This window comes from Cuculus canorus, chromosome 1, assembly GCF_017976375.1.
Source record: "Cuculus canorus isolate bCucCan1 chromosome 1, bCucCan1.pri, whole genome shotgun sequence".
Lineage (NCBI taxonomy): Eukaryota > Metazoa > Chordata > Aves > Cuculiformes > Cuculidae > Cuculus > Cuculus canorus.
The window spans coordinates 132,430,039-132,452,408 of NC_071401.1; the positions used below are offsets into that span (position 1 = coordinate 132,430,039).

The 22,370-nt window shown below is 41.5% G+C and overlaps 1 protein-coding gene across 1 annotated transcript in view; it reads left to right on the forward strand.

Annotated features, from left to right (window-relative positions):
• Window positions 1-22,370, forward strand: part of LOC104060659 (alpha-2-macroglobulin) — a 39,730-nt gene that overhangs the window by 5,211 nt on the left and 12,149 nt on the right. The window contains exons 3-24 of the mRNA XM_054069183.1: window positions 276-432; window positions 992-1,044; window positions 1,743-1,763; window positions 4,332-4,500; window positions 6,121-6,205; window positions 6,910-7,033; window positions 7,718-7,832; window positions 7,968-8,077; window positions 8,933-9,094; window positions 9,374-9,601; window positions 11,217-11,280; window positions 12,463-12,605; window positions 12,952-13,101; window positions 13,299-13,469; window positions 14,180-14,279; window positions 15,687-15,813; window positions 16,092-16,320; window positions 17,433-17,559; window positions 18,161-18,282; window positions 21,306-21,357; window positions 21,969-22,052; window positions 22,181-22,357. Coding sequence (XP_053925158.1) covers window positions 276-432; window positions 992-1,044; window positions 1,743-1,763; window positions 4,332-4,500; window positions 6,121-6,205; window positions 6,910-7,033; window positions 7,718-7,832; window positions 7,968-8,077; window positions 8,933-9,094; window positions 9,374-9,601; window positions 11,217-11,280; window positions 12,463-12,605; window positions 12,952-13,101; window positions 13,299-13,469; window positions 14,180-14,279; window positions 15,687-15,813; window positions 16,092-16,320; window positions 17,433-17,559; window positions 18,161-18,282; window positions 21,306-21,357; window positions 21,969-22,052; window positions 22,181-22,357 — 2,770 coding nt within the window. The remainder of the gene's footprint in view (window positions 1-275; window positions 433-991; window positions 1,045-1,742; window positions 1,764-4,331; window positions 4,501-6,120; window positions 6,206-6,909; window positions 7,034-7,717; window positions 7,833-7,967; window positions 8,078-8,932; window positions 9,095-9,373; window positions 9,602-11,216; window positions 11,281-12,462; window positions 12,606-12,951; window positions 13,102-13,298; window positions 13,470-14,179; window positions 14,280-15,686; window positions 15,814-16,091; window positions 16,321-17,432; window positions 17,560-18,160; window positions 18,283-21,305; window positions 21,358-21,968; window positions 22,053-22,180; window positions 22,358-22,370) is intronic.

Here is a 22,370-nt window from a genome sequence, read left to right on the forward strand (position 1 = left end):
ATTGGAAGGAGAGGAAGAAGAAGCATGGAGAAAAATCAAGGAAATGGAGAAGATCTATCATTGCAATAATTCCTGAAGAAAAAAGATATTTTCTTGAGACAGATGAGACAAGCCTTCCAAGTTCATATTAGAAAATCATGTTTTTCTCTTGCTTCCAACACTGAGCCTTTCGTGTCCCTTTAGGGATCTTTCAGACCTAGCTAATATTCCATCCTTCAAAGGCTTAGTGCAATCAGATGAATCAGTAAAGTAGTTATTATCTTAATTTTCCTTAGCTTCCAAAATCCAATAGTACACTGGTGGCATTTCTCACTGTGATGGTGAAGGGGGCGACACTGCAGTTCAAGAGCCGCAAGTCGGTGCTGGTCAAGAATTCTGAGAGTCTGGTCTTCGTCCAGACGGACAAACCCATCTACAAGCCCGGACAGACAGGTAAAGGGATTTGTGTTGGTGTTGACTCTGACAGCAGAAAACCTTATGAGCTTCATTGCCCAGAGGCCCCATACCTCTATTAAAGTTTTCAGGCTTCTTCATGGGGGGAGTTAAAAAGCTCAGTAAATCTTATTTCTATCAGCTGAGATCTAGAGCATGTAGTACCTTCATCATTCCTGTTCTCCATCCTCCAGGCACAGCATCTCAGCCAGATGTATGCACAGGCTCAGATTCATTCTACTCAACTAGAGGCACTAATATGGGATGACTTCAAAGCGTAGTCTCCCTTGGCTGCATCTGAATCAACAAAGCAGGACAGGCACTCCCATGGGATGATTCAGTTCAGCCAAGACCTGATTATACTTCTAAATTTATTTGCTTCTCACCATCTGCAAGAGAAAGAGTCTGAAGTCATTGCTTCCATAACTTAAAGATCTAAATTCAGAACCTGTTGATCCATGGGATGAACCTGAATTATGAATTAATGAAACTGATGTTTCCTAGTAATGACTACAAATTTAACTGTGGAATTTTCCTTCTTTTCCCTTACATCCTTCAGTTCTGTTTCGGATCGTCTCTCTGAACAAAGACTTCTACCCGCTGAATGAGAAGGTAGAGCCATTCTTTGTTGTTAACCAGGAGGCTTAATTCCCAACTAACACCATTACTGTCATCCAGATCCACTGAAGACAGCCTTTAAAGTATATGATCCTTTCTTACACGCACCATCCTTGACCCATTCCATATCCTGACCTGGGAAATATTCCACTCTACTGACTGAGAAACACATCTTCTTTTTCAAATGGGTATAGGTGTTTAAAACCAGATTTGCAGAGGAATGTATGTGGCTAAGCATGTAGGCAGGGATCTCATTACTGAAAAAACGGTGGGAAAAGTTTCCATTGAAGGTGACAGATGTGCCAATGTTTCTGGCATTGGGTGCAATTGCCAGCTTAGAGGCAGAGAGAGCAGCATGAAAAGGAGTTGGTTTTAAAGAACTGGTCAGGAGTGCAAGTCCACCTTTTAGCTTATTTGACAATCAGTTCCTCATGCAGGCAAGTTCTTCAAAAATTCTTACTTCATCAGGTTTTCATACAGTGATAGGACAAAAAGAAAGGGCTCTAAGACTTTACACTATGGTTTCCCTTAACCATCAAGAACCAAGAAAATAGAGCAGTACAGAAAGGGAAGAACCTGAAGGACTTCTCAAGATGTTGTTCTTCTGCCCTTCATCCTGAGTCTGTAAATTACTTCCATCCATATGTGACTAATATTTCTAACACTGATTTTGCTTTGTTCTCTCCCCACAGTTTCCATTTGTCTATATTCAGGTGAGTGGATCGCTACATGTCATTATTTCAGCAGAATGTGCAGGCACAGGGTAGTAGTCTTCAGCAGTGGTGTTTTCAGGCTGAGGTGCAAAGGAAAAAAACATGAGCACTTGACCTTTTTCCTTTGTGCAAAGGAAGCATGGGTAGTTGGGCTTCAAATTAAGTTCTGACAACAGTTTTTGAATTGGGGAATGTGCCATAGAAACAAGATAGTTAATCAGTGCAAGCCATGCTGTATTACGCTTGCCTAGAGGTCATATCAGAATAGCTTATTCCTCTTCCCAAGTAGAACTAAGATTTTCTGTCTGCCAAGTGTGATTGAAATCACAGAACTAGATTAAGCAAACTAACAAAACACAAGAAAAAAGAATTTCATATCTTCCCAAGCATGCCCTTTTTGTCTGTTTTTTTTTTAATGACTCAACTTCAGTGACTTACAAAAGTTCATAAGAAGGATGTTTCTGTCAATGATTCAAGTACTCACTTTTTCAACTAAAAATATAGAATTTATATTTATTGTCTGGGACATTTGTTAGTGGAAAACAGTCGGGAAGGGCCCAGCAATGGATCCTGAAGCTATAACAGCAGCACAAACAGTGGTGAAGTTAGCATAAACAAATCCTATGTTGGTTTGCATGATTATGGTCCTGTGTAGTCAGTCCTGCCACTGTTCCTTGCTGCTCCTGGGTTGCTGTCTCCATTTTGCACCATCTCTACCTAGAGCTGGGGCTGTTATCACAACAGCAGAGGCAGAAGGTGGGCCCAAAAGAGTCTATGCTCTTCTTTTCTACCCTCCTGTCAGAATGCTTTTCCCCTCAGCAAACTTCCAGAACAGAGCTAGTGAGGCATTGATGATCTGTGAATATTTGGAGAAACTAGGGTAAGAGAGTGTGTTGTGTGGGATGGAGGAGAGCATTTCGGAACTACCTCAGCTGAGACTCACCCAGGTGTCTGTAGAACAGGTCTCTTCCCTTTCAATGAGATGATGCGTAATTTAGTACAGGAATTTCCTGAAAGCAACAATAAAAAAATAAATCCTACCCACTGCCTCTAGAAATCCCATATGTCTTTGCCTACCAAGTTGAATAATTTCGTGACCCTTTTTGTGTTAGTACCATGAAAAGCTTCAATTTTAAATCACTAGGAGGGCCATCCTGTATTTTCAGCTCCAGCCTGTGAGGCGTAGTGTTTGTCCACGCTGTTTAAGCCAGTTTATGTAGGCCTTGTACCCCTGCCATCACCTCTCCCTTCCTCGGTGCTCTTTCTCAGTTCAGCACTGCCCTTTATTTGGCTTTGACAGATGTCTATGAGACAGTCTTGTAGAGCAGGAAACTCATCTGCAGCAAGTGTACCATTTTTCTCTAGGGTTTGAACAGACTGACTTGCAATCGTTCCCTATAATTATGTCACAGAAATGGCAACAAGTTCACAAGTCTAACTATAAACATTTTCGTGAATTTGTCTTCCAAGGAAGGCCAGTGGGGTCTCTCGCAATAAGTGGTCAGCTTTGCAGCAAGGTTGAAGTGGGATGATGAAGAAGACCCATTCAGAGCCACGGGATGTGTTTTACTGACTGCGCTTTCCTCTCAGGGTGCTTCTTACAAATAAGTCCCTCTTTTCTGCACCCTGACCAGTGACCCGCAACTGAGGCATGTCATTCACATCCCCTTTTCACTAAGCCCTGAGATAAAAATCTCAGTAAAGTAAGCACACACTGTCACATACCTTGAGTCACATACCTATCTAGAGTAAACAGATTTTGGTGATAGCCAAGCTATGATGCAAAAAGCAGCAGAAAATTAAAGACTCTGAACATTAACCATGCTGCTGAGGAGCCTGGAAAGGGTTTATCAAACTACACAGCACTACTGCATTGGTTCAGTGACTTCAACAAGAAATTTGGGGCTAAGCTGATGAATTCAAAGCACAGCCTGCTGAAAGTCAGTTTGTAATGAGCAATAGTCAGCTGCAGTACTGATGCGATTTCAGCTCCAGCATTAGGTGTGGGGAGAGACAAGAAGGGAGAGGTTTCAACTGGATGCACAAATGTGGGACATACTTTCCTCTGTTCCTGTCCCCACCACAAGCTTTGGCCTCTTACACATGCACGTTTCTCAGTCCCATAGTAAAATCAGGTGTCTCATTCATCAACAGATTATGCACCGGTACTCAGTTTCTATTCCAGGAATGGGAAAAAAAATATTTAGCAATTGAAAGAGTTTAACTGAAACTTCCCTGCTTTTTCCCTGTGCTCCACCTACTCCTCCTGTCCATCTCTCTGTCTTGTTACCTTGCCAGTCTGCTTTCTCCAGTTTCCTGGCCACATCCTTGGTAAGCATTACAGTTAGAGCTGAGTGCCAGGAAGCACTAGCTCTCCAGGGATAAAGAGCTTTCTTGCATGCTATTTATGCAGAACTAACAGACAAGTGATCACAGATCTTTGCAGATTGCTGAATAATTACAGCTAGGCAATTCCAACCTGGCATGTATACATAGTGGGCACTCCACTGCTCTGTCCCTGAGAGCCTCCTGTACTGTCTTGTGACTTCTAGTTATCCTCACCTACAGGATCCCCAGAGGAATCGTGTGTACCAATGGCAAGAGGTGAAACTAGAGACTGGTCTTACACAGCTCTCCTTCCCCCTCACCTCAGACCCCATCCAAGGCTCCTACAAAATAGTTGTGCAGAAGAGCTTCACATCCCATGTGGAGCATTACTTCAGCGTGGAGGAATACGGTAAGGAGAGGAGGTATGGACTGCAAGTGGGGCTGACAGAAACACCTTTTACTGTGGCCTCTAAGCTTGGGATTTCCTGGGAATGATGTGGAGAAGAGGGAAACTGAATTCACAGGCAGTGGATTTCAGAGGGGCTGACCCAGAAGGTGCTAAGTATCAGAGGTGGTTGCTCACTTTCTGGCACCTCTGCAATTTGCCTGAGCTTGTGTTTCCTCATGGTGCTTCTGGGTTTACAGCTTCTATTTGGCTTTCTGTGCGTGGCTTGGCTCAGGGCACCAGTTTCAGACGACTGTTTTAGCTGCTTTTTAGTCCAGCAGCTTGTTGCAAGTTGCACTAGGTACAGAGCAAGAGATGAAAATATTGCTGTGATATGATGAAAATATTGTGTCTTGCCTCTCTCATCATCTGCATCAGTTCTGCTTTCTCTTTCAGTCTTCTCTGGTTTTCCTGGTTTCTGTAAAAGCTTAGAAAATATGTTTGGTAAGAAAACTTCAGTTTGAAGAAAAACGCTCCAAAATGTTACAAGCAAGTGCAAATGGTCTTGTTGTAGAGACTGAGTGTGCTGCCCCAGGAAAACAGTTCTGTGATAGACCTTCTCTGGTGTTTTCATATGGTGAAGCTGTGTGTATTTAAGGAGACTGCTTGGCCTGTTTTTTGCACTCCTGGGCTCCCCTGGCTGTACAAGGAGCCCAGAACATTGCTCAGAAACTTCTGTTTCTCAAATATGCAGGGTGCAGATCCAAAGAAGATTGTCATGGAAGTCCATGGAAGCTGGGTTATTTGGTTCAAAGCCAGGTGTTAACGGCTAGTATGAGCATGGTGAATAATTTAAACAGAAACCAGATTACAGGCTTTGGCCGGCCACAGCAGCAGATCATTCTGAATGCCCCCTCCCAGAATTTAAGATGCAGGCCACTTTCTTATTCTTACTTTAAATTTCTTTTATTTGTTCTTTAATTTTATTCCCCTGTTGCTAATTCTCTTTACAACCTTTTGAGAAAATGCACCTCAGAGGCAAATTCATGTCTAAAATATATAACCCAGCGTTGCTTTCCTATCCCTAGGTGCACCCTCCCTGCTCTTGTTTCTTGCACTGTGAAAAAAACTCACTTGTACCACCTGGAAGCAGGCCATTGTATGCTTCAGTCTAGCACTGGGTTGAGGGCTGAGGGTTGCAGGGTGCAATATGGAAAGAGAGATGTAACTTAATACTCAAGAGCAAAATATACTGTTTATTTGTTACACTTTATTATCCAGCCTTGCTACTTCCTCATCCCCTTGAAAATATAGACACGGGAGTCTGTGGCTAGATTACCTTAGGAGTGTCTGGATACTCAGGATAGTTTGACATGCTACATATCAGTGAGCCTAATAGCACCTTGGAACCTCAGAACAGTAAGAAACATTATTTGAGCCATTTCAGTGGAGTAAATGACACAGGTGGTAATGGGCTACTCCAAGTAGCTGATAAAACCCAGGGAGGGGATAGCAGACCTGTATTGCAGACCGCAGAGAGGTGATGCTGTGTATGAAGATTATCCTGGATCTCTGTTCGGATTGCTGTATATTACACAGTGCTTCTTCACTCTTCTCATATCAGACTTTCTCTCTCCCATCTAGTGCTGCCCAAGTATGAGGTCCTGGTGAAGCTGCCCAAGATGATCACTATTAAGGACACAGAGCTTCCAGTATCCGTCTGCGGTCTGTGAGTCACAGAGCTGGAGTAATCTCTCTCACTCATCCTTCACTCCTCCTTTCCACTGAGGATTGAACAAACAGCTAGGGAAAGCTTTACATATTTTTCCCAGATATTCAACACAGTTTTGTTCCATCTTATCAAGTCTGAGCCTACTGCTTGCTCTGAACACTCAAAGTGGAGGGTCTTCTCTGTGGTCCTCCAAAGATGATGCCAAATCAATCTGCAGCTCTCCCCTCCCAGTTCACCTTACATTTTCTCTTTCTGCCTTTACATTTCTTCAGTTAGAGCTTCCCTGCCAATCCTGAACCCTCATATGACCAGAGATGTCAGATGAGGTATCACTTAAGCATTTTTAACTCCTAAATTTCTCTTCCTGAGATCCTTATTGCATTTCTACTTCTTCATTGAACCCTCAGCAGTTTGTGATACAAGGAACACAACTGGATGAAATTATTTTCTACAGACAATCTTTTACCGTATTTCTGCAGAGACCTCACAGTTAGAACACAGTCTAAGAGACGATGGAAGAATCTCGCCATGGAAATAATGAAAACATAATCGCTGGAATCATTAAAGTATCAGATTAGTCAGCCTTTAAGAAGAAATACTAGGAAGTCATTCACAGAGGTCTTTAAGGAGATGTGTATGAGTGTGATTCTATGACTGATTGTCTCATCAACTAACCTATTGTTTAACATTTATGATTATAGTTACACATATGGGAAACCTGTTCCTGGTTTGGTGAATGTCAAAGTGTGCCGGAAATTTTCCCATTCTGCTTCGAATTGTTACGGAAAAGAGGCAGAAGAAGTATGTGAAGAATTCACTAGGCAGGTGAGTCCCAAGATTAAACTATAGAGGTCTTTAATGTGGGTAATAAGCAATGTTGTTTGAAGAAGGACAAATCTTTGACTGTTGGGAGATAATAGGACATCAGAGAGAGCAGTCTGACCAAGGAAAAGCAGGTGTTCTCCAAGGAAGGCATTCTTAAGAGGTGGGTCATTAAACTAGAAACAGAACTGATGAAGAAAATGCCTCAGCTGAAATCCTGACCCCCACAGAATCTAGTGACGAATCTCCAGTTAGCAGCTGTGAAAAGAATCTGTGACAGAGTTTTGTAATTGTTGGAGGGATGGACAGGAATCAAAGAGCAAACAAGACGAGGACAAGACAAGAAGATGATATTGTACATGGGTCAAACACAGGAGAAAAAACAAAGGGCAACAAGGAAAAGAGTGAAGACAACAGAAGAAACATGAGGAGAGAGAATCAAGATAGGAGGGAGTTAACAAAGAAACTAGTGCATATCTTGGAGAACTGAGTATATAGTACCTCACAGAACACAGAAAATGTGTGCAGGAAACACTAGGAAACAATCTGTAAACAACTTCTGGTCTTGGCTTCTAGAACATAAGGCTGGGAATTCATTAAAGAAGCTAAGCATGTTGGGTTTGGGGTATCTATTTGGGAGCAAATTTGTTGATGGAATTACAACTTTCCCTCCAATTCTCTGCTTAGGCAGATGCTCGTGGGTGTGTTTCTGGTGTGGTAAGGACCAAGATATTTCAACTCCAGCGCAGGGGATATGACATGAGCATTGAGGTAGAAGGCAAGATCACAGAAGATGGCACAGGTGTGTATCACATGGAGATGGCAAAGTGATGGCAGGCCATCACAGGAGAGACCAGCAAAAGCAAGGAAAGTGCAGTGACAGGTCCAGAAATTCTGCCATTCATTAATAATTTCTCTTGACTCTGCTCTCTCCCAGGAATAGAGATCACCGGAACAGGGTCCTGTGGAATCACACCCGTCATGAGCAAAATCAGCTTTGACCTGCTGGACTCTCAGTACAGACCAGGGATACCACTCTTTGGGAGGGTAGGTAACTTCTGAGACCCTGGACAACGAATGGCATAGAAAACCAACAGGTGCCCAGTCCCATCAGAAAGAATAGCAGATGACATGGTCCACCTTCCTCTGCTTCTGCACAGGCAGAGAAATTACTATCAATTGGGTCACTCTAACAAACACATGGCCCTGAACCTCCTAGCAGTCAGCCCAGTACAGAATAAAAGGCCCATTGTTCTGATACATGAGAATAACATCAGGGAGAAGCAGGTGTGTGTTGTTCCACAAGGGAACATTGTCTGTGTGCAAAGGGTGACCAGAACAGAAGTACGTGTAGTGACATCATGAGCAAAGGCACGGTACCGCAGTACCTAATCAAATCGAGCAGAGCAGATTGGTGACAACAACAGGTTCCACCAAGAGTCCATCAAACACTGGACAATAAGAGGTGATGACCCAGGGCTGAATCCAACCAAGAAAGTACAGTTAATTGGGAGGAAACAGCAGGAGAAAAAGCTGTGAGTGTAGGTCTACCTCCAATGTAGATTTAGTAAGGATAAGGCACAAGCCTGAACTTAGAGTTCCTGAACCAAGAGGCGGATGACATGTGGTGGAGGTCCCAGATGAAGCTAGCCAGCGGAATTAAAACTTAGGGCTATGACAGATGATTTCCCTGTGTCAATCACATTGTTTTGCTGAGAATTTTCTCAGTAGCTGCCTCAGGCAACTCAGGACTCACTGAACACATTTCCACATTCATATCTTTTGTTCTTCTCTGTGAGAAACATCCTGGTGGCAAGGAGGAAAAGGGGGAAGAGGCTTTAAGAACTGGGAATTATTTTCTTTCTCTAGTCCAAAACCTGAAGTTTGGTTTTGCTCTGTTAGGTGAAAATAGTAGATGGCACTGATGCTCCAATTGCCAATGAAACCATCATGATTTCTGTGGATGGAGACAGATACAAAGGGAATTACACTACAGATGAGCTGGGACAATCCTGGTTTTCCATAGACACTACCACCTTTACACAAGCCTCCCTGGAAATCCGAGTAAGTGACAGAGACAGGGCAGAGGGAGTGGGGTAAGCCTCTGTCTTTCTGATCAGCTGGGGAAATCTCTATCCATGTGTTAACAGTCTTTCTGCCAACTGGAAGATAAAACAAGTTTCCTGGCAGTTTGCCTTTCTTCTCTGTGTCTTTTGTTCATATTCTCTACCTTCATCTAAGAGTGGCAAATACAGAACATAGATGTTTTTTCTGTGAGCTTTCATGGGACTTGTCACCTGCATTTGGTCAGCTGTAAATGTTTTTTTTATTATTCTTTATCAGGCTGATCATAAACCTGAACTGAACTGTTATGACAGTGACTGGATCACACCTTCATATGAGCATGCCATACGTAGAATAAGTCGATTTTACTCCCCTAGTAAGAGTTTCCTCAAAATTGAGCCAAAGCCTGAGAAATTAACTTGTGGCTCCCCGACGGAGATCCAGGTGCACTATATCTTCACATCAGAGGCCATAAGAGAGCAGAAGGAAATTGTCATTTACTATTTGGTAAGAATTATTTCTGGTTACTTTGATCTATGGCCACAGAGAGCACTGTGACACATATGTTTGCCTTCTATCATGAGCAACCACAGCACAGCTACATGGTCAGTCCTTAGCCAGTAATGACAGAGAGAGTTTGAAACTGAAAGCGTGGCCTGTGGCAGTGGGATTTAAAAATGTTTCCATAATGTTCTTCCTGTTGTCTTCTGTGTAAAGACATGGTTAGGATGCACATGTTTTATGAAAAAGAGAAGAGAGAGAAAATATTGATGGAGAGAGCATTATCTTAGGTGCAGCCATCCAAGACACCCTTTTCAAAACTCGACTCCCAGTTTCCCCCATTCCAAATTCTAGTTCATAAATGGTCAAAGCTCAGAAACTAGCATCCTACAACAAGAAGGTGAAAGTTGAGGAGGAAAGCAGTCACCTGCTCAGTTTTGCCCTTTGATAGTCATCTGACCACTGAAACTAAAGCAACTACAACATTGGAAAAGTTCAAAAAGCTTAGTTCATATCAGGCAATGATGAAAAGTCAGGGATACCACAGTAACTGGAACAATAATGGGAACCATGAATTATTTCATTTTGGGGTGCAGAAAGAGAGACTAATTCAATTGTGACTGAACAACATTCTATCAGTTTTGTTTGGGAGAACAGGAAGAATCAGATGAATGTTCAAATAGAACTTCTCTCCCCTTTAATTTGTTTTTCTGGATTTCCATTTAGTGACACTAGTAGAAGAGTTGGGAGTAATCTTGGAGATCTCAAAGAAATCAGTGCAACAGACACTCCTGTTCTGATAGCTTGTACAGAACATCAGGAGGACTTAGGCTGATATTACAAAAAAAAAAGAGTTGAAACCTGTGGTAGAGATGCCCATGTGCTTACTTTCAAGACTGCTAACAATAAACTGAAGCACAAGATTCCTCTTTATCCCAGTAGCCTAGGAAAGCTGGTCTTAAGTATATAAATACAGCAGGTAACCAAAGAATTAAGGAACTTACTTTTTGATAGGTATGGATCCTATCTCTTTAGATTAAAATATGGTGCTATGGAATAGATACCTCACTTTAAAAGCAATTTATAAAAGGCCAATTTGGTTGTAAAAAAGGAAGCTTCTTCTAGAAATGAGGAAATTATAGCTGGGGTTCAGGCTGTTCCTTACTGCCTGACTTTAGATACCTTATTCAAGCTCTTCTTATTTACAGCCTATGCTCTTCTATTCTAACTCTGTGTAAGTTATCAAGTTAGTTTTGATTGAAATTGTCTCCAGACTATATCAGAATGCAACTGAGAGTGGAGCAAAAAGAACTGTTCATCATCAGTCTGCTCCAAATTGTTAGACATCTGCATTTGACCCCCAAACTTATGTGTGCATTTGAGCCTGATCTCTATATAAAGTACATACAAAAACGAAGCCAGGCCTGACCAATGAGGAAAGAATATTTCTGTCCCCAAAGACACAGTAAATTCCAGTCTGGTGCTTGCTTAGTATCTTCTTGAATATGCTCACAGTTGGCAGTGCTATTCATAATCACATTCTACAATTAACCCAGTTACTAATTCTTATTCCCTTCAACATCAGTAGCAATTTTAACAGGAAAGTTTCTCTGTCACACAGGTGATGGCCAAGGGAGGCATTATATTAGCAGACACCTATGATCTGGCTGTGAATCCTGACAATGGTAAGCAGAAACATGCATTTTTAGCATCTCTGATGATAATTCAGGGGCAGAGGAGGACATAGAAAAATTATTTCTATTCAAACATCTTATGTTGGCATAGAAAGGTATTTCTAAAATTACATCTTTTTAAATTAAGTGGCTTGGGTTAGTTTTATTTTCTCTGAGTTCTGTCAGCTGCTACTTTTTTGATCAGAAAATTTTAGAAAATTCAACAGAAAATTACATGATGTTTTGGTCATTTTTTCTTCATACCAATGCTTTCTTCCAAACACTCTATTCAGACTGTGAAAGCTTACTAGTGTTGTAAGACTCACATGTAGAGAAAGCAGGAAGAAGGTCTCCTTTTCCCTCTCTCACTTTCTGTCTTATTTTCTGGCATTGTTTCTTCCTTATAAGCACGCAAACACACACATACTCATATTTTAACCAATATATTCCATTTCATTCATATAAATGTCCAGAGATTCCACATTTCAGTAACTGAAGCCAGCTATACCTTTAAAAGTCTTTCAACAATGAGACCAGGGAGACATTTTGGAAGTCTATGAGGAGTCGGATTGCAGTGGGTATAAACAGTATGTGGAAGTAAAAGATCTTGCGTGCTGCATGTTCATAGAACACTCTGCACCCTCACTAGTAGTAGTGACTAAACTAACACCCTGACTCATAACAAGACATGTTCTACCACTTTTGTTCAGATGGCGACATGAAGCTCAGGCCCAGATAGGAAGTCTTTGGGAGTGGGAGTGATAGCTTGGTGCTCCAGCTAAATGCTTGCTTGACAGTAATTTTGTTGGTATTCTTTCAGACACTCTGCAGCATTGACTGCTGTCACTCTTTACAACAATCTCTTATTTCTACATTCGTTCCCTCATCTGTTTTTTGTATACTGCAGAAGATCTTAGAGCTTGAGGAAGAAAGAGGGTGGGAACATCAAGAACTTATGCCAGAGGTTAACAGGGGAGAATTTAGAAGGCATGTCGAGGCCCACCAAATTCATGCCATTTGGCTATTACATGATCACTATTTGAATGCAGATGTCTTCAGCAACAGTTGAAGTAGTTCCTGCTACTGCTAACGAAAAATGTTCAGCATGAGTGAACCTTACTTTTATACCTAAGGAAGGCAAATGCATATACTGGAACTTCCTGCATGGTGCTTAGCTTTTTTTCTCTCTGTTAGCTTATGGAACGTTTCAGTTGACCTTCCCTGTTGACTCAACTATTGCTCCCCTGGCACGGATGCTTGTGTATACCACTTTATCCAGTGGCGAAGTCATCGCCAGTTCAGCAGATTTCCAGGTTGAAAGTTGCCTCCCCAATAAAGTGAGTATAAGTCAAGGTTTATGTAACCCCTGTTTGTCTTGTGGGTAATAGTTCAGTTATAAGTTCCAGAATGGAGGCAGAATTCACACTGGGTTCATGAAATAGTCTGACCAGATGTTGACTGAGGATTACTGACTGAAACTCCAGAATAAGTCACAAAGCTATAACTATAAAAAGTGGAGCAAGACAGAATAAGAAAGAGAATCATTAGTCATTATCAATTACATTGGTCAAAGCTCAATATAGGTTGAAGAGCAGAGCTCAACTCACAAGGCTATATGCTTCAGTATAATAGCACATAACACATCTGGAAAAGTGGCTACTTTAACTTTTTTGGGGGTTGCAGGTCAGACTGACTTTTGCACCCAAGGAAGGTCTTCCTGCCTCCAATGCAAGCCTGCAACTCCGTACCTCACCAAGATCCCTGTGTGCCCTCCGTGCTGTGGACAAGAGTGTTCTCCTCATGAAGCCTGAAGATGAGCTCTCTCCCAGCTCTGTAAGTCTTGGTTATTTCTGGTAATGAGCAAGTACAAGAACAAACCAGTTCTTCAACTACGATTGACACCACTGTCATCATGGGGCCACATATTTTTGTAGCTGCATTCAGTACAGTTGCTTTTCAGAAGCTGGCTTTTATCAAAGGAGTGCTGAATAGTGCCTGTCACTTTTTCATGGTTATTTGCGTTTCCCCAGGTGTATGATCTCCTCCCACTGAAGCAAATCCGGGGTTATAGCTTCAAGGACTACTACCTGGAAGAAGACAATGTAAACCCTTGTGTGTCACTTGACAATGTATTATTAAATGGATTCATCTACGTGCCCATTTCTCCTGATGGCGAAGGTGATGCCTATGACATTCTCAAAGTAAGCACCAGCCTTTTGTTTTAGTTTGTTATTCCTTTTTGGAATACTGTCTCCTCTCTACTTCTCCCCTGTCCTGAAGAGCTTTTTAGTGAACGTTGCTTTGACTTGCTAACTTTTGTATGCAACATTATAACCAGGCCCATAACTGCATCTATGTAGGCCAATCACTGGTAACTGAGTGCTTTCCTGAGCCATTGAAACTCTGAAGAGTCTCCTCGTTTCTAGCAGATACACCAGTGAATGGGCTCATGTAAGGAAACAGTCCTGAGAAGTGATGCCTAGTACCATAACAGTAGAAACCCTTCCACAGTCATGCATCTTCTCTGTCTGGTGTAGACAGGTCTTTGTAATAAAGTGTCAGTTACTTTGATAACCCACAAACACACTTATACCCATCTAAAGAGAAGTGCACAAGGTTTTCTGGATATCCTTAATCTAATGCTTTTCACACATGTCATTTTTACCCAGGCAGATGTCTCCAGCGTAGACTTGTGGCCTTAGTTTTCCAGCTGATCACGCCAATATTTAGCCTTAGGATGAGTACAACGTGATAAAGTCTCTGAGTTGAATCAGTCTATCTGACACTTATATACAAACCTTTGTTATCCTAATCAATACCAAGCATAAGTATGTCTATTCTTGACATAATAAAAATACTTTATTTCCAAAGCTGTTTGCTATTTTTTCTCTTTTTTCTCTTTTTTAACTAGGAATTGGGCCTAAAAGTCTTCACTAGCAACAAGATCCATAAGCCTGAAGTCTGCCAGCATTATCCAGGACTCATGATGGAAAGGGGTTACAGCAGTCCTAGTAAGATTACTTCCCACAGAAGTACCTAAAATTTACCACCCTCTACTTCTTTGAATATTAATTACACCAGGAAGATCAGATTCTCTTGTCATATGGTCCTGACCTAATTCAAGATCAAGCCTTTCTGGCTTCAGTCCTGAAATATGAAACTACTATACCTTACCTTTCTACCCTCAGCTAGACAGATGTGCCTGGATAGAACTATGTGTGTTTGGTGACTCTCATGATAGACAGCAGCGATTCTGCAGGCACTAAGAAAATCTATCTACACTGGATAGACTGTGCCAGCATGAAGTAGTGGGTTTTTTCCATCAGATGGATGGAAACATCCAGCTATGGAAAGTGAAAAAAAGGAGCCTTTACTTATAGGTAGTCATGTTCTAGCAATAGCTAGAGGAATAACTAAGGCAAAAATGGGAAGATAAATGAGAAAGTGGTACAGTTCCATGAATAGTTTTTTTAATGCTCTGGGACTGAGAAATTTGATTCTGTCCCCAGCTTTTCCATTCACAGGACTATAACAGGCTGGGTAGGTCGCATCACTTCTCTGCAGCTTCAGTGACCATGAAGACAGAATAATATTACTTTTTTTTTTCTGAATATTTCTGAGATTGGAAAGGCTATATAAAACACTCTCCTATATCACTTCCAGTCACTGACTTTTCTGGGCCTGTATCCCAGCTTCTATTAAAAAAATGATAGCTTTTGCTCCAGGGATAACTTCTAGCCTTCTATTCGTAACAGATCAGATTTGGGGGTTTGAAATGCAAAATGAAGATGGCCTCAGACAGCAGGCTACTTTGAGAAGATGGAAACCCTACTAAGGCTGATGGAAAGCCTTTCAAAAGACACAACACTATGCAACACTGTGAGAAAGCATCTCCCTGTTCTGAAACTGTTTATTTGCTAAAGGCCAGAGTTGTAGAGACCCATATTCATCTCAAAAGAGTCTTAGATGAAGGAGGGGAGGGATAAGTATGGCGTCTGGTTATGGCTGTGTGTAAACACAATCAAATCTTCACCAAATTTAGGAAGCTATGTGCAACTAGTTTTATGTGCAAATCTGGAGACAGTAAATTCCACATTTGACTCTGTCTTGCAATAGTAATGTACTCTCGATAAAATCGCCACACATAGCTCTTTTGTCACTGCTGGATTTGCTCACAGTGGGGGAAGAAGGCTCAATCCCATCTAATCTCTGTAAGAAGAGCAGCAACAATAAGAAAAATGAAATACAGAGATGACAACAGAGAAAAACATTTGTTTCCAGTGGACAAGGTTTCAGAGTTGTTCTTTCAATTTTAATATTTTAGCCTAGAATAACCACTACGTGGAAGGAAAGTGTCCTGATTTAGAATGGAGTTCTAAATCTCTTTCTTTCTTCCTGTCCTTGAACAAACTTGCTAGTCGCTGCATTGAATCTGCTTGAAGATTTGGAATATGATATAGGAGAACATATGGTTGATGGCAGTCCTGTGGAAACTATCCGGAAGTACTTTCCTGAGACATGGATCTGGGACATAGTTTCAGTGAAGTAAGTGTTTATGGGAATGTAGAGTGTGGTCACTGGGGCAAAAAGTAGTTAAACTTCAATGAAAGTATCCACTTTTCAGTAAGAGGGCTATTTCTAGTATACAGAGGGATTTTTTCAAGGTCACCAAGTACAGGATGCATTGGGAGGACATGCAAAAGCCAGTACCCATACCCCAACTGGTCATGAGTTTGCTGTCACCAGATGTTGTTCAGTAAGCTGAGAAAAACATAGATAATCACCAGAATATGGCTGAAATCTTGTTCTCTGTCCCTCGCCAGCTCTGAGGGAAATGCTGATCTAGATGTGACCATCCCTGACACCATCACCGAGTGGAAAGCCAATGCTTTCTGCACCTCAGCAGACACGGGCTTTGGACTGTCCCCAACAGTGTCCCTCAGAGCCTTTCAGCCTTTCTTTGTAGAGCTCACCATGCCCTACTCTGTGGTGCGTGGTGAGTCTTTCCTGCTCAAAGCTACCGTTTTCAACTACTTGACGACCTGCATCAGGGTAAGACACATTCAGAATTATACTCGGCCTAACAGCTTAGGGAAAGCTACAATGGGTCACTTGTAACATGGCTTCCTAAGCCAAATGGCTGGTTTCTGGCTATAATTTCATATAGGTATATGTATGTAGGAACTCTTGGTGTATTTAATGAAAGGCGAATATGTTTTTCTGACAAAGTTTTAAAAGTCTGTGTTGGATTCAGAACCAAGAGCTTTGCTACTGAGGCCCCCAGCGTTGTCACTGATTTATGTCATTGTCCTATAGAAACATGAAACTTGGATTATCCATAGACCACAGTGTCTTGCATACCCACATGGAAACTTCAGGTTCACTGGAGTGTATACCTTTGCTCAGCCTTTAGTCTTATCTCATATAAACAATTCATAAGATATCACACCAGATTTGTTGGAATATGCAGATTTCCTGTGATTTATTGCATCTGCACCTAAGACACTGAGCAGAACTATATAGCTTTACTATTCTTATCTGCATTCTTTCACTAGCAAAAAGAAAAAAAAAAAGAGAGAATTTTAAAAAGAGATAATTTAGGAGGTTATTCAAACAAAATCTCAATAACCTGTGCTCAGTTTTTTATAAATATAAGTTTTTATTCTAAAAGGAAGCTGACAGAAGGAGAGGAGATGATCCAGCCACTTCAACGCACTCTCATTTATTTCGTTCTTTCCTGGGGTTTTTTTGCTAATTTCAAGCTCATTATTCCACTCTTGCTTGTTCCCATACTAATTTTCCACTGCTACTCTTTTACCTCTTTATCTAACTAATCACGAGGGGGTGGGGGGTTTTAATTAGTGGCTAAGTTTGTAGTCATTGTTTTGCCTTTACACATAATACTGATCCATGCTCTCTATTTCCCAGAATTTACTTCCTTTCCAAAGAAGCAAATCCTGTTCTCTACACTTACTCCCCGATCTCTTGCACATCTCAGTCTTTTCCCTGTTTGTCAGCCAGTTCTTGCTCTGCAATATCCGTAAGGTGCTCAGTCCCACAGTATAACCAGCTCCACTCCCCATTTCCATGTACTGCACTGTCAGAAGTAACCCCATCTTCTCTGCAATTCCAACATTCATGACACCTCTCTGTCCAATCGGCAGGTCAGTGTGTCTCTGGCTGAATCTACTAATTTCCTTGCTACATCAGTAGAGAAGCAGGAAGAATCCTACTGCATCTGCATGAATGAAAGGAAAACTGTTGCCTGGGCAGTAATACTGGAATCTCTAGGTAAGACACTGGACAACAAGAAAATACCAGCATTGGATACCTGTGGATGACATCAGATCTTTGGTGTGAGGAGCTAGGTGACTCCAGAATTGTCTGGAAGGATCTTGTGTGTGTCAGAAGTGAGAATTCCAACTCTGAGCTTGAGACACTACTCTGGGATGCAGTTTCCAGATCCTAAACAAACTATTTAAGTGTTATGGGCCATTGTTTTCTTAACGTTTGAATAGAAATCACAAATTCCCTCAATACACTCAGACATTCCTGTTATGGAGCTGAGAATGTCTTACCTTAATTTGGTTGCATCTAAAAAGCTATAACCAAAGCTTACTTTCTCTGAAGTCTCCCAGAACAAGACTGTTTCATTTCCAGGACCTATGCCTCCACTACACTTCTTGCTGATGGAGTAACACCTACTTGGGTGGCCATCACAAAGGAGGTGGCCTGGAAGGCTGCAGCTGGATCAAGATAAAACGCTATCTCGGGGTTAGTTCTTCTCCAGGAAAAGCTTCTCTGTAGTACACCAGAGAGTGCCCAGCACAAATACAAACTCACACTTCCCTGACGCTGCCCAGCAGGTCTGTTTGACCCCTGTTTCCTTCAGGGCAGGTGGAGTTCTCAGTGACCACTGAGGCCCTGCAGAACCAGCAGCCCTGTGGGAATGCCATTGTGGAGACCCCTGAGAAAGGACGGAAAGACACAGTCATCAGACAGCTGCTGGTGGAGGTATGTGGGCTGCTGATTTTGGTGGCATAGGAAACTAATAACAATTTCACGCTCCACAGCAACAGTTGCTGTATGATATAGGTTTTCTGGTTCAGCCATGATAGTAGCAATGACGGCTTGTGTGGCTCTTCTGAATGCTTTTAATAAAGGAAGCACTGATAAATCTCACACAGGTCAATAAAGCACATAAGTCATAACGCTGCCATTTCATAACAAAAGCAGGGTACTGTATTACATGGTGGGACAGTGATAATAAGGCAGGTAACCGTGACAGTTTTGTCCCAAATACATCACCTGGGAGATAAATGAGAACTCCTTGGGTTTACCTGCAATCAATCACAGGGGTAGGTTGAAAATGAAATACTTGCCAGAAACTTTATGTAGCTCCTCCAGCATAAGGACAGTACTCCGGAATATGGAAGAATTATCACAATCTACAAATATTTCCAGACAAACTACCATTATTGTTTTGAATTGGCCTTATTCCACTTTTAAGAATGTTCAAAACAGTATGAACTAACGTTTTATTTTTGCATTCCTTTGCACATTTTTTCTTAAGCAATGTTTTGCAATGATAAAACCACAGTATTTGCCAAGATAAATAGCCAGTCATAAAATGAATCCACAGTGTAAGACTCTCTCTGATACAAATAGCAAACAAAAAGTACTAGCTTGTTGTATAGTGAAATATCACATCATAATTTTGTCAATCCTATGCATGATAGGAAGGAATAGTCATATTAACAAAGCCAAGAATAATATATAACATGTTCCTTACAGAACATTGCAGACATTCCAATTTTCAGTAAGGCAGAGCCAGGATTCTTGTAATATGTAACTTTAGAAAATGTTCTCTAACCGGAATCTAATGATGGAACAACAGTCTTATCTATTAGGCTACTTTTTTAATTTTTGTTTTACTTATTCACAAAATAATTTGATTGTGTAGTGCATTTCATGTATCGGGGCACAGGTAAGTGTTAAACATTTCAGGAAAACCTCCTAATTTCAAATATGCCTTCAGGAAAAGGAGTGTTTATATTCTTTGAAGACACTAGAAGATCAGAACTATAAAGTCTTTTCTCCCAGATGGTGGGGGAGTGAAAAATAATGGAATGAGCACTAAAATTACTTCTGTCGGGATGTCTGAGAGATTACTGGTTTTATCCTGTTATTGTAATGAGGTAATTAATCTACAGCAATCCCTGACTGGATAGAACCAGAGATTAGCATCCAAGGCTGAATAATTAATTATCGGGGTGGATGCAGTGTAATTTGTTTCTGGCTGCATTGTCCCAAACACACCGATGTCAATATCCCCTGCACCAGGCAGCGCACCCTGGGGAGGGAGAAGGGAGTGTGCCAGAGCCCCTGAGGCATCTCCTGCCCCTTGAGAAACCAAGCCTCACTGACAGCTAGTTGGGAAACAGGATGTTCTTTCACCCAGGAATTTCTCTGCTGGAAAGGAAAATCTTTCAAATAGTTACAGATTTTAGGTTTTAATTTTCTGTTGAAATGTTCAAAATCAAATAAAACAATGGATTTCTCACTTATTTGCACTTCAGAACGGCATACTGAAACAAACAAGAAGGTGCCTTTTCAAACAGAAAAATTTAGCTCTGTCATAGTTTATCCTAAATGCTAATTTTTTTTCCTCCCCTCCCCTTTTCATCTTTCTCCCTCTTCTTATAGTGAAGAATGAGAGGAAATGTAGTTTAATCGTGTGAGAAAGTGAAAAAATACCATTTTTTTACATGCCGGGAAAAAAAAAACAGCTTGCAAATGTTGGGAACCAGTAATGAAGGAATGTGAACCATCCTATTTGAAGGTTACAAAACCTGGTGTGGGGATCTCACTGAAATGAACTCTGACAAAAAAAAAAATGTTTTCTAGTATATATTTGATTCCTGAGTGCTTGCAGGACGTTTTGGACCAGCTTAACAGAAAACACAGCTTCTTTACTGACTTCAAAAGCTAGGCTAGAAGTTTTTGAAGTTTAAGTGTTATATTGTCCCTTGTGGGAGGATTGGAGTGCTCTAATTGTCACCTCTCAAAGCTCTTGCATAAGATATCCTACGTACTTTTTACCAGCCTGAGAACTTTTGCTAGATTGGGCTGAGGTGGGCAGCACCTCAGAAGACAGAGCCCTTGTCATGGTTGAAACCCAGCCAGCAGCGAAGCACCACACAGCTGCTCGCTTGCTTCCTCCCAAACACAGTGGAATGGGAAGAAAAATGAAAAAAGTAAAACTCATAGGCTGAGATAAAGATGGTTTAATAGGACAGTAAAAGAGAGAGAGAATAATAACAATGATAATAGAATACAGAAAACAAGTGATGAACATACAGTAGCTCACCACACAAGGATTGATGCCTAGCCCATCTCCAAGCAGGAATCTCTCACACCTGGCCAACTCCCCATTTTCTATACTGAGCATGATGCTGTATGGCATGGAATATCCCTTTAACTTGCTTGAGTCAGCTGTTTTGGCTACACTCAGCTTCTTTGTGTGCCTCCCCACTGGCAGAACATGAGAAGCTGAAAAGTCCTTGATTTAGTATGATACTACTAAGCAACAACCAAAACCAATGGTGTGTTGTCAACATTATTCTCATACTAAATACAAAACATAGCACTCTAGCAACTACTAGGAAGAAAACTAACTGTCCCAGCTGAAACCAAAACCCTGTGGTTCTATTAGCACTGTCAGTAGCAGCACCTTACATGTTATCTTGTATCATAAACTGTGAAGCTGCAAGGTCTCTGAGTAATAAGAAAGGAATCAACATGAAATTTCATGTTTGCAGTTAGCCAGTATGTTATAATCTTCAGTTATCCTCAGCTGAGGGGGAAAAATCTTTGTAAGCGATTTCTAAAGACTTCAGTATAAAGAGGTTATTGCCACAGAAGCATTTATGAGTATTCAATTTTCTTAGAGTTCCTTTTAGTTTCCCTCTTGATATTTCTCCCTTTTCTTTGCTATTGTTGTTTCTCATTCTTTGCTTTTTGTATTTTTTCCCAAGCCGGAAGGGATTGAGGTGGAAACTACCTACAACTCTGTGCTCTGTGCATCTGGTGAGAGCTTTTTTCTTTCTAAGACTTTATTTGCTGAGATAGAGACTAAAGATGAAGAGAGAAGACAAAGTTTGTGAATGCTCTGCTCTGAGAAGAAAGGTATAGGAATTGGACAAAATTTAACAAACTCTATGTGTATCCAAACTAATTCTTCCTATGGGAGAAGAGCTAAGGCCCCTGCAATTACAGAGGTGGAAGCATCTCTTGGGAACTGAGGCTGGCCAGGTCCCTGTAGGGCAAGAATGTCTGGGATTTAATAGGATTATCTCTAATGTCTTTCATGATATAGGTATAAAAACAGAAACGAGACTCTGCCAGGTCTGCTTTCCAAAGCAGAAGAGGCAAAAAAAAATAGGCTGGAAAGTGCCTTTGTCAGTCAAGGCCAGCCGAAAGTGCCATGTAGAAGTCCATGACAGTCCAAGTGTGAGGGTATTGCAGGCCCAACACAAAATTTGCAGGATGGGAAGCTTCCACAACAAAATTACAGATGAATGGGCTTGTTGAAGGCAGGAAACTCTTGCGCAGGCAATAGTGTATCACCCTCCTAACTCCTATCTGTGCTTGTAGATATATCCAGAATTTTAACCAAATTGACCTGTATTTTATCCCAGAAAAGTCAATGTCAGAGCCAGTCTCCCTAGTTCTCCCAGAGACTGTGGTGGACGGCTCAGCCAGAGCATATTTCTCAGTGCTAGGTAAGTGAAGCATCCTTACAGTGTCACATGCTATTTTGAAACGCTGCCATACTTCTTCAGGCTATGCTCAGTCTACTGGCAAGCCCTGCACTGTGCTAATTTACACTGGAAATTGTCCCATTCCCCAGGTGACATCATGGGCACTGCCATGAAGAACCTGCACCAGCTCCTCCAGATGCCATTCGGCTGTGGCGAGCAGAACATGGTCCTGTTTGCACCTAACATCTATGTCCTGGACTACCTGAACAAGACAGGGCAGCTGAGTGAGGAGATCAAATCCAAGGCTGTTGGATACTTAGTGAGCGGTGAGATGGGAAA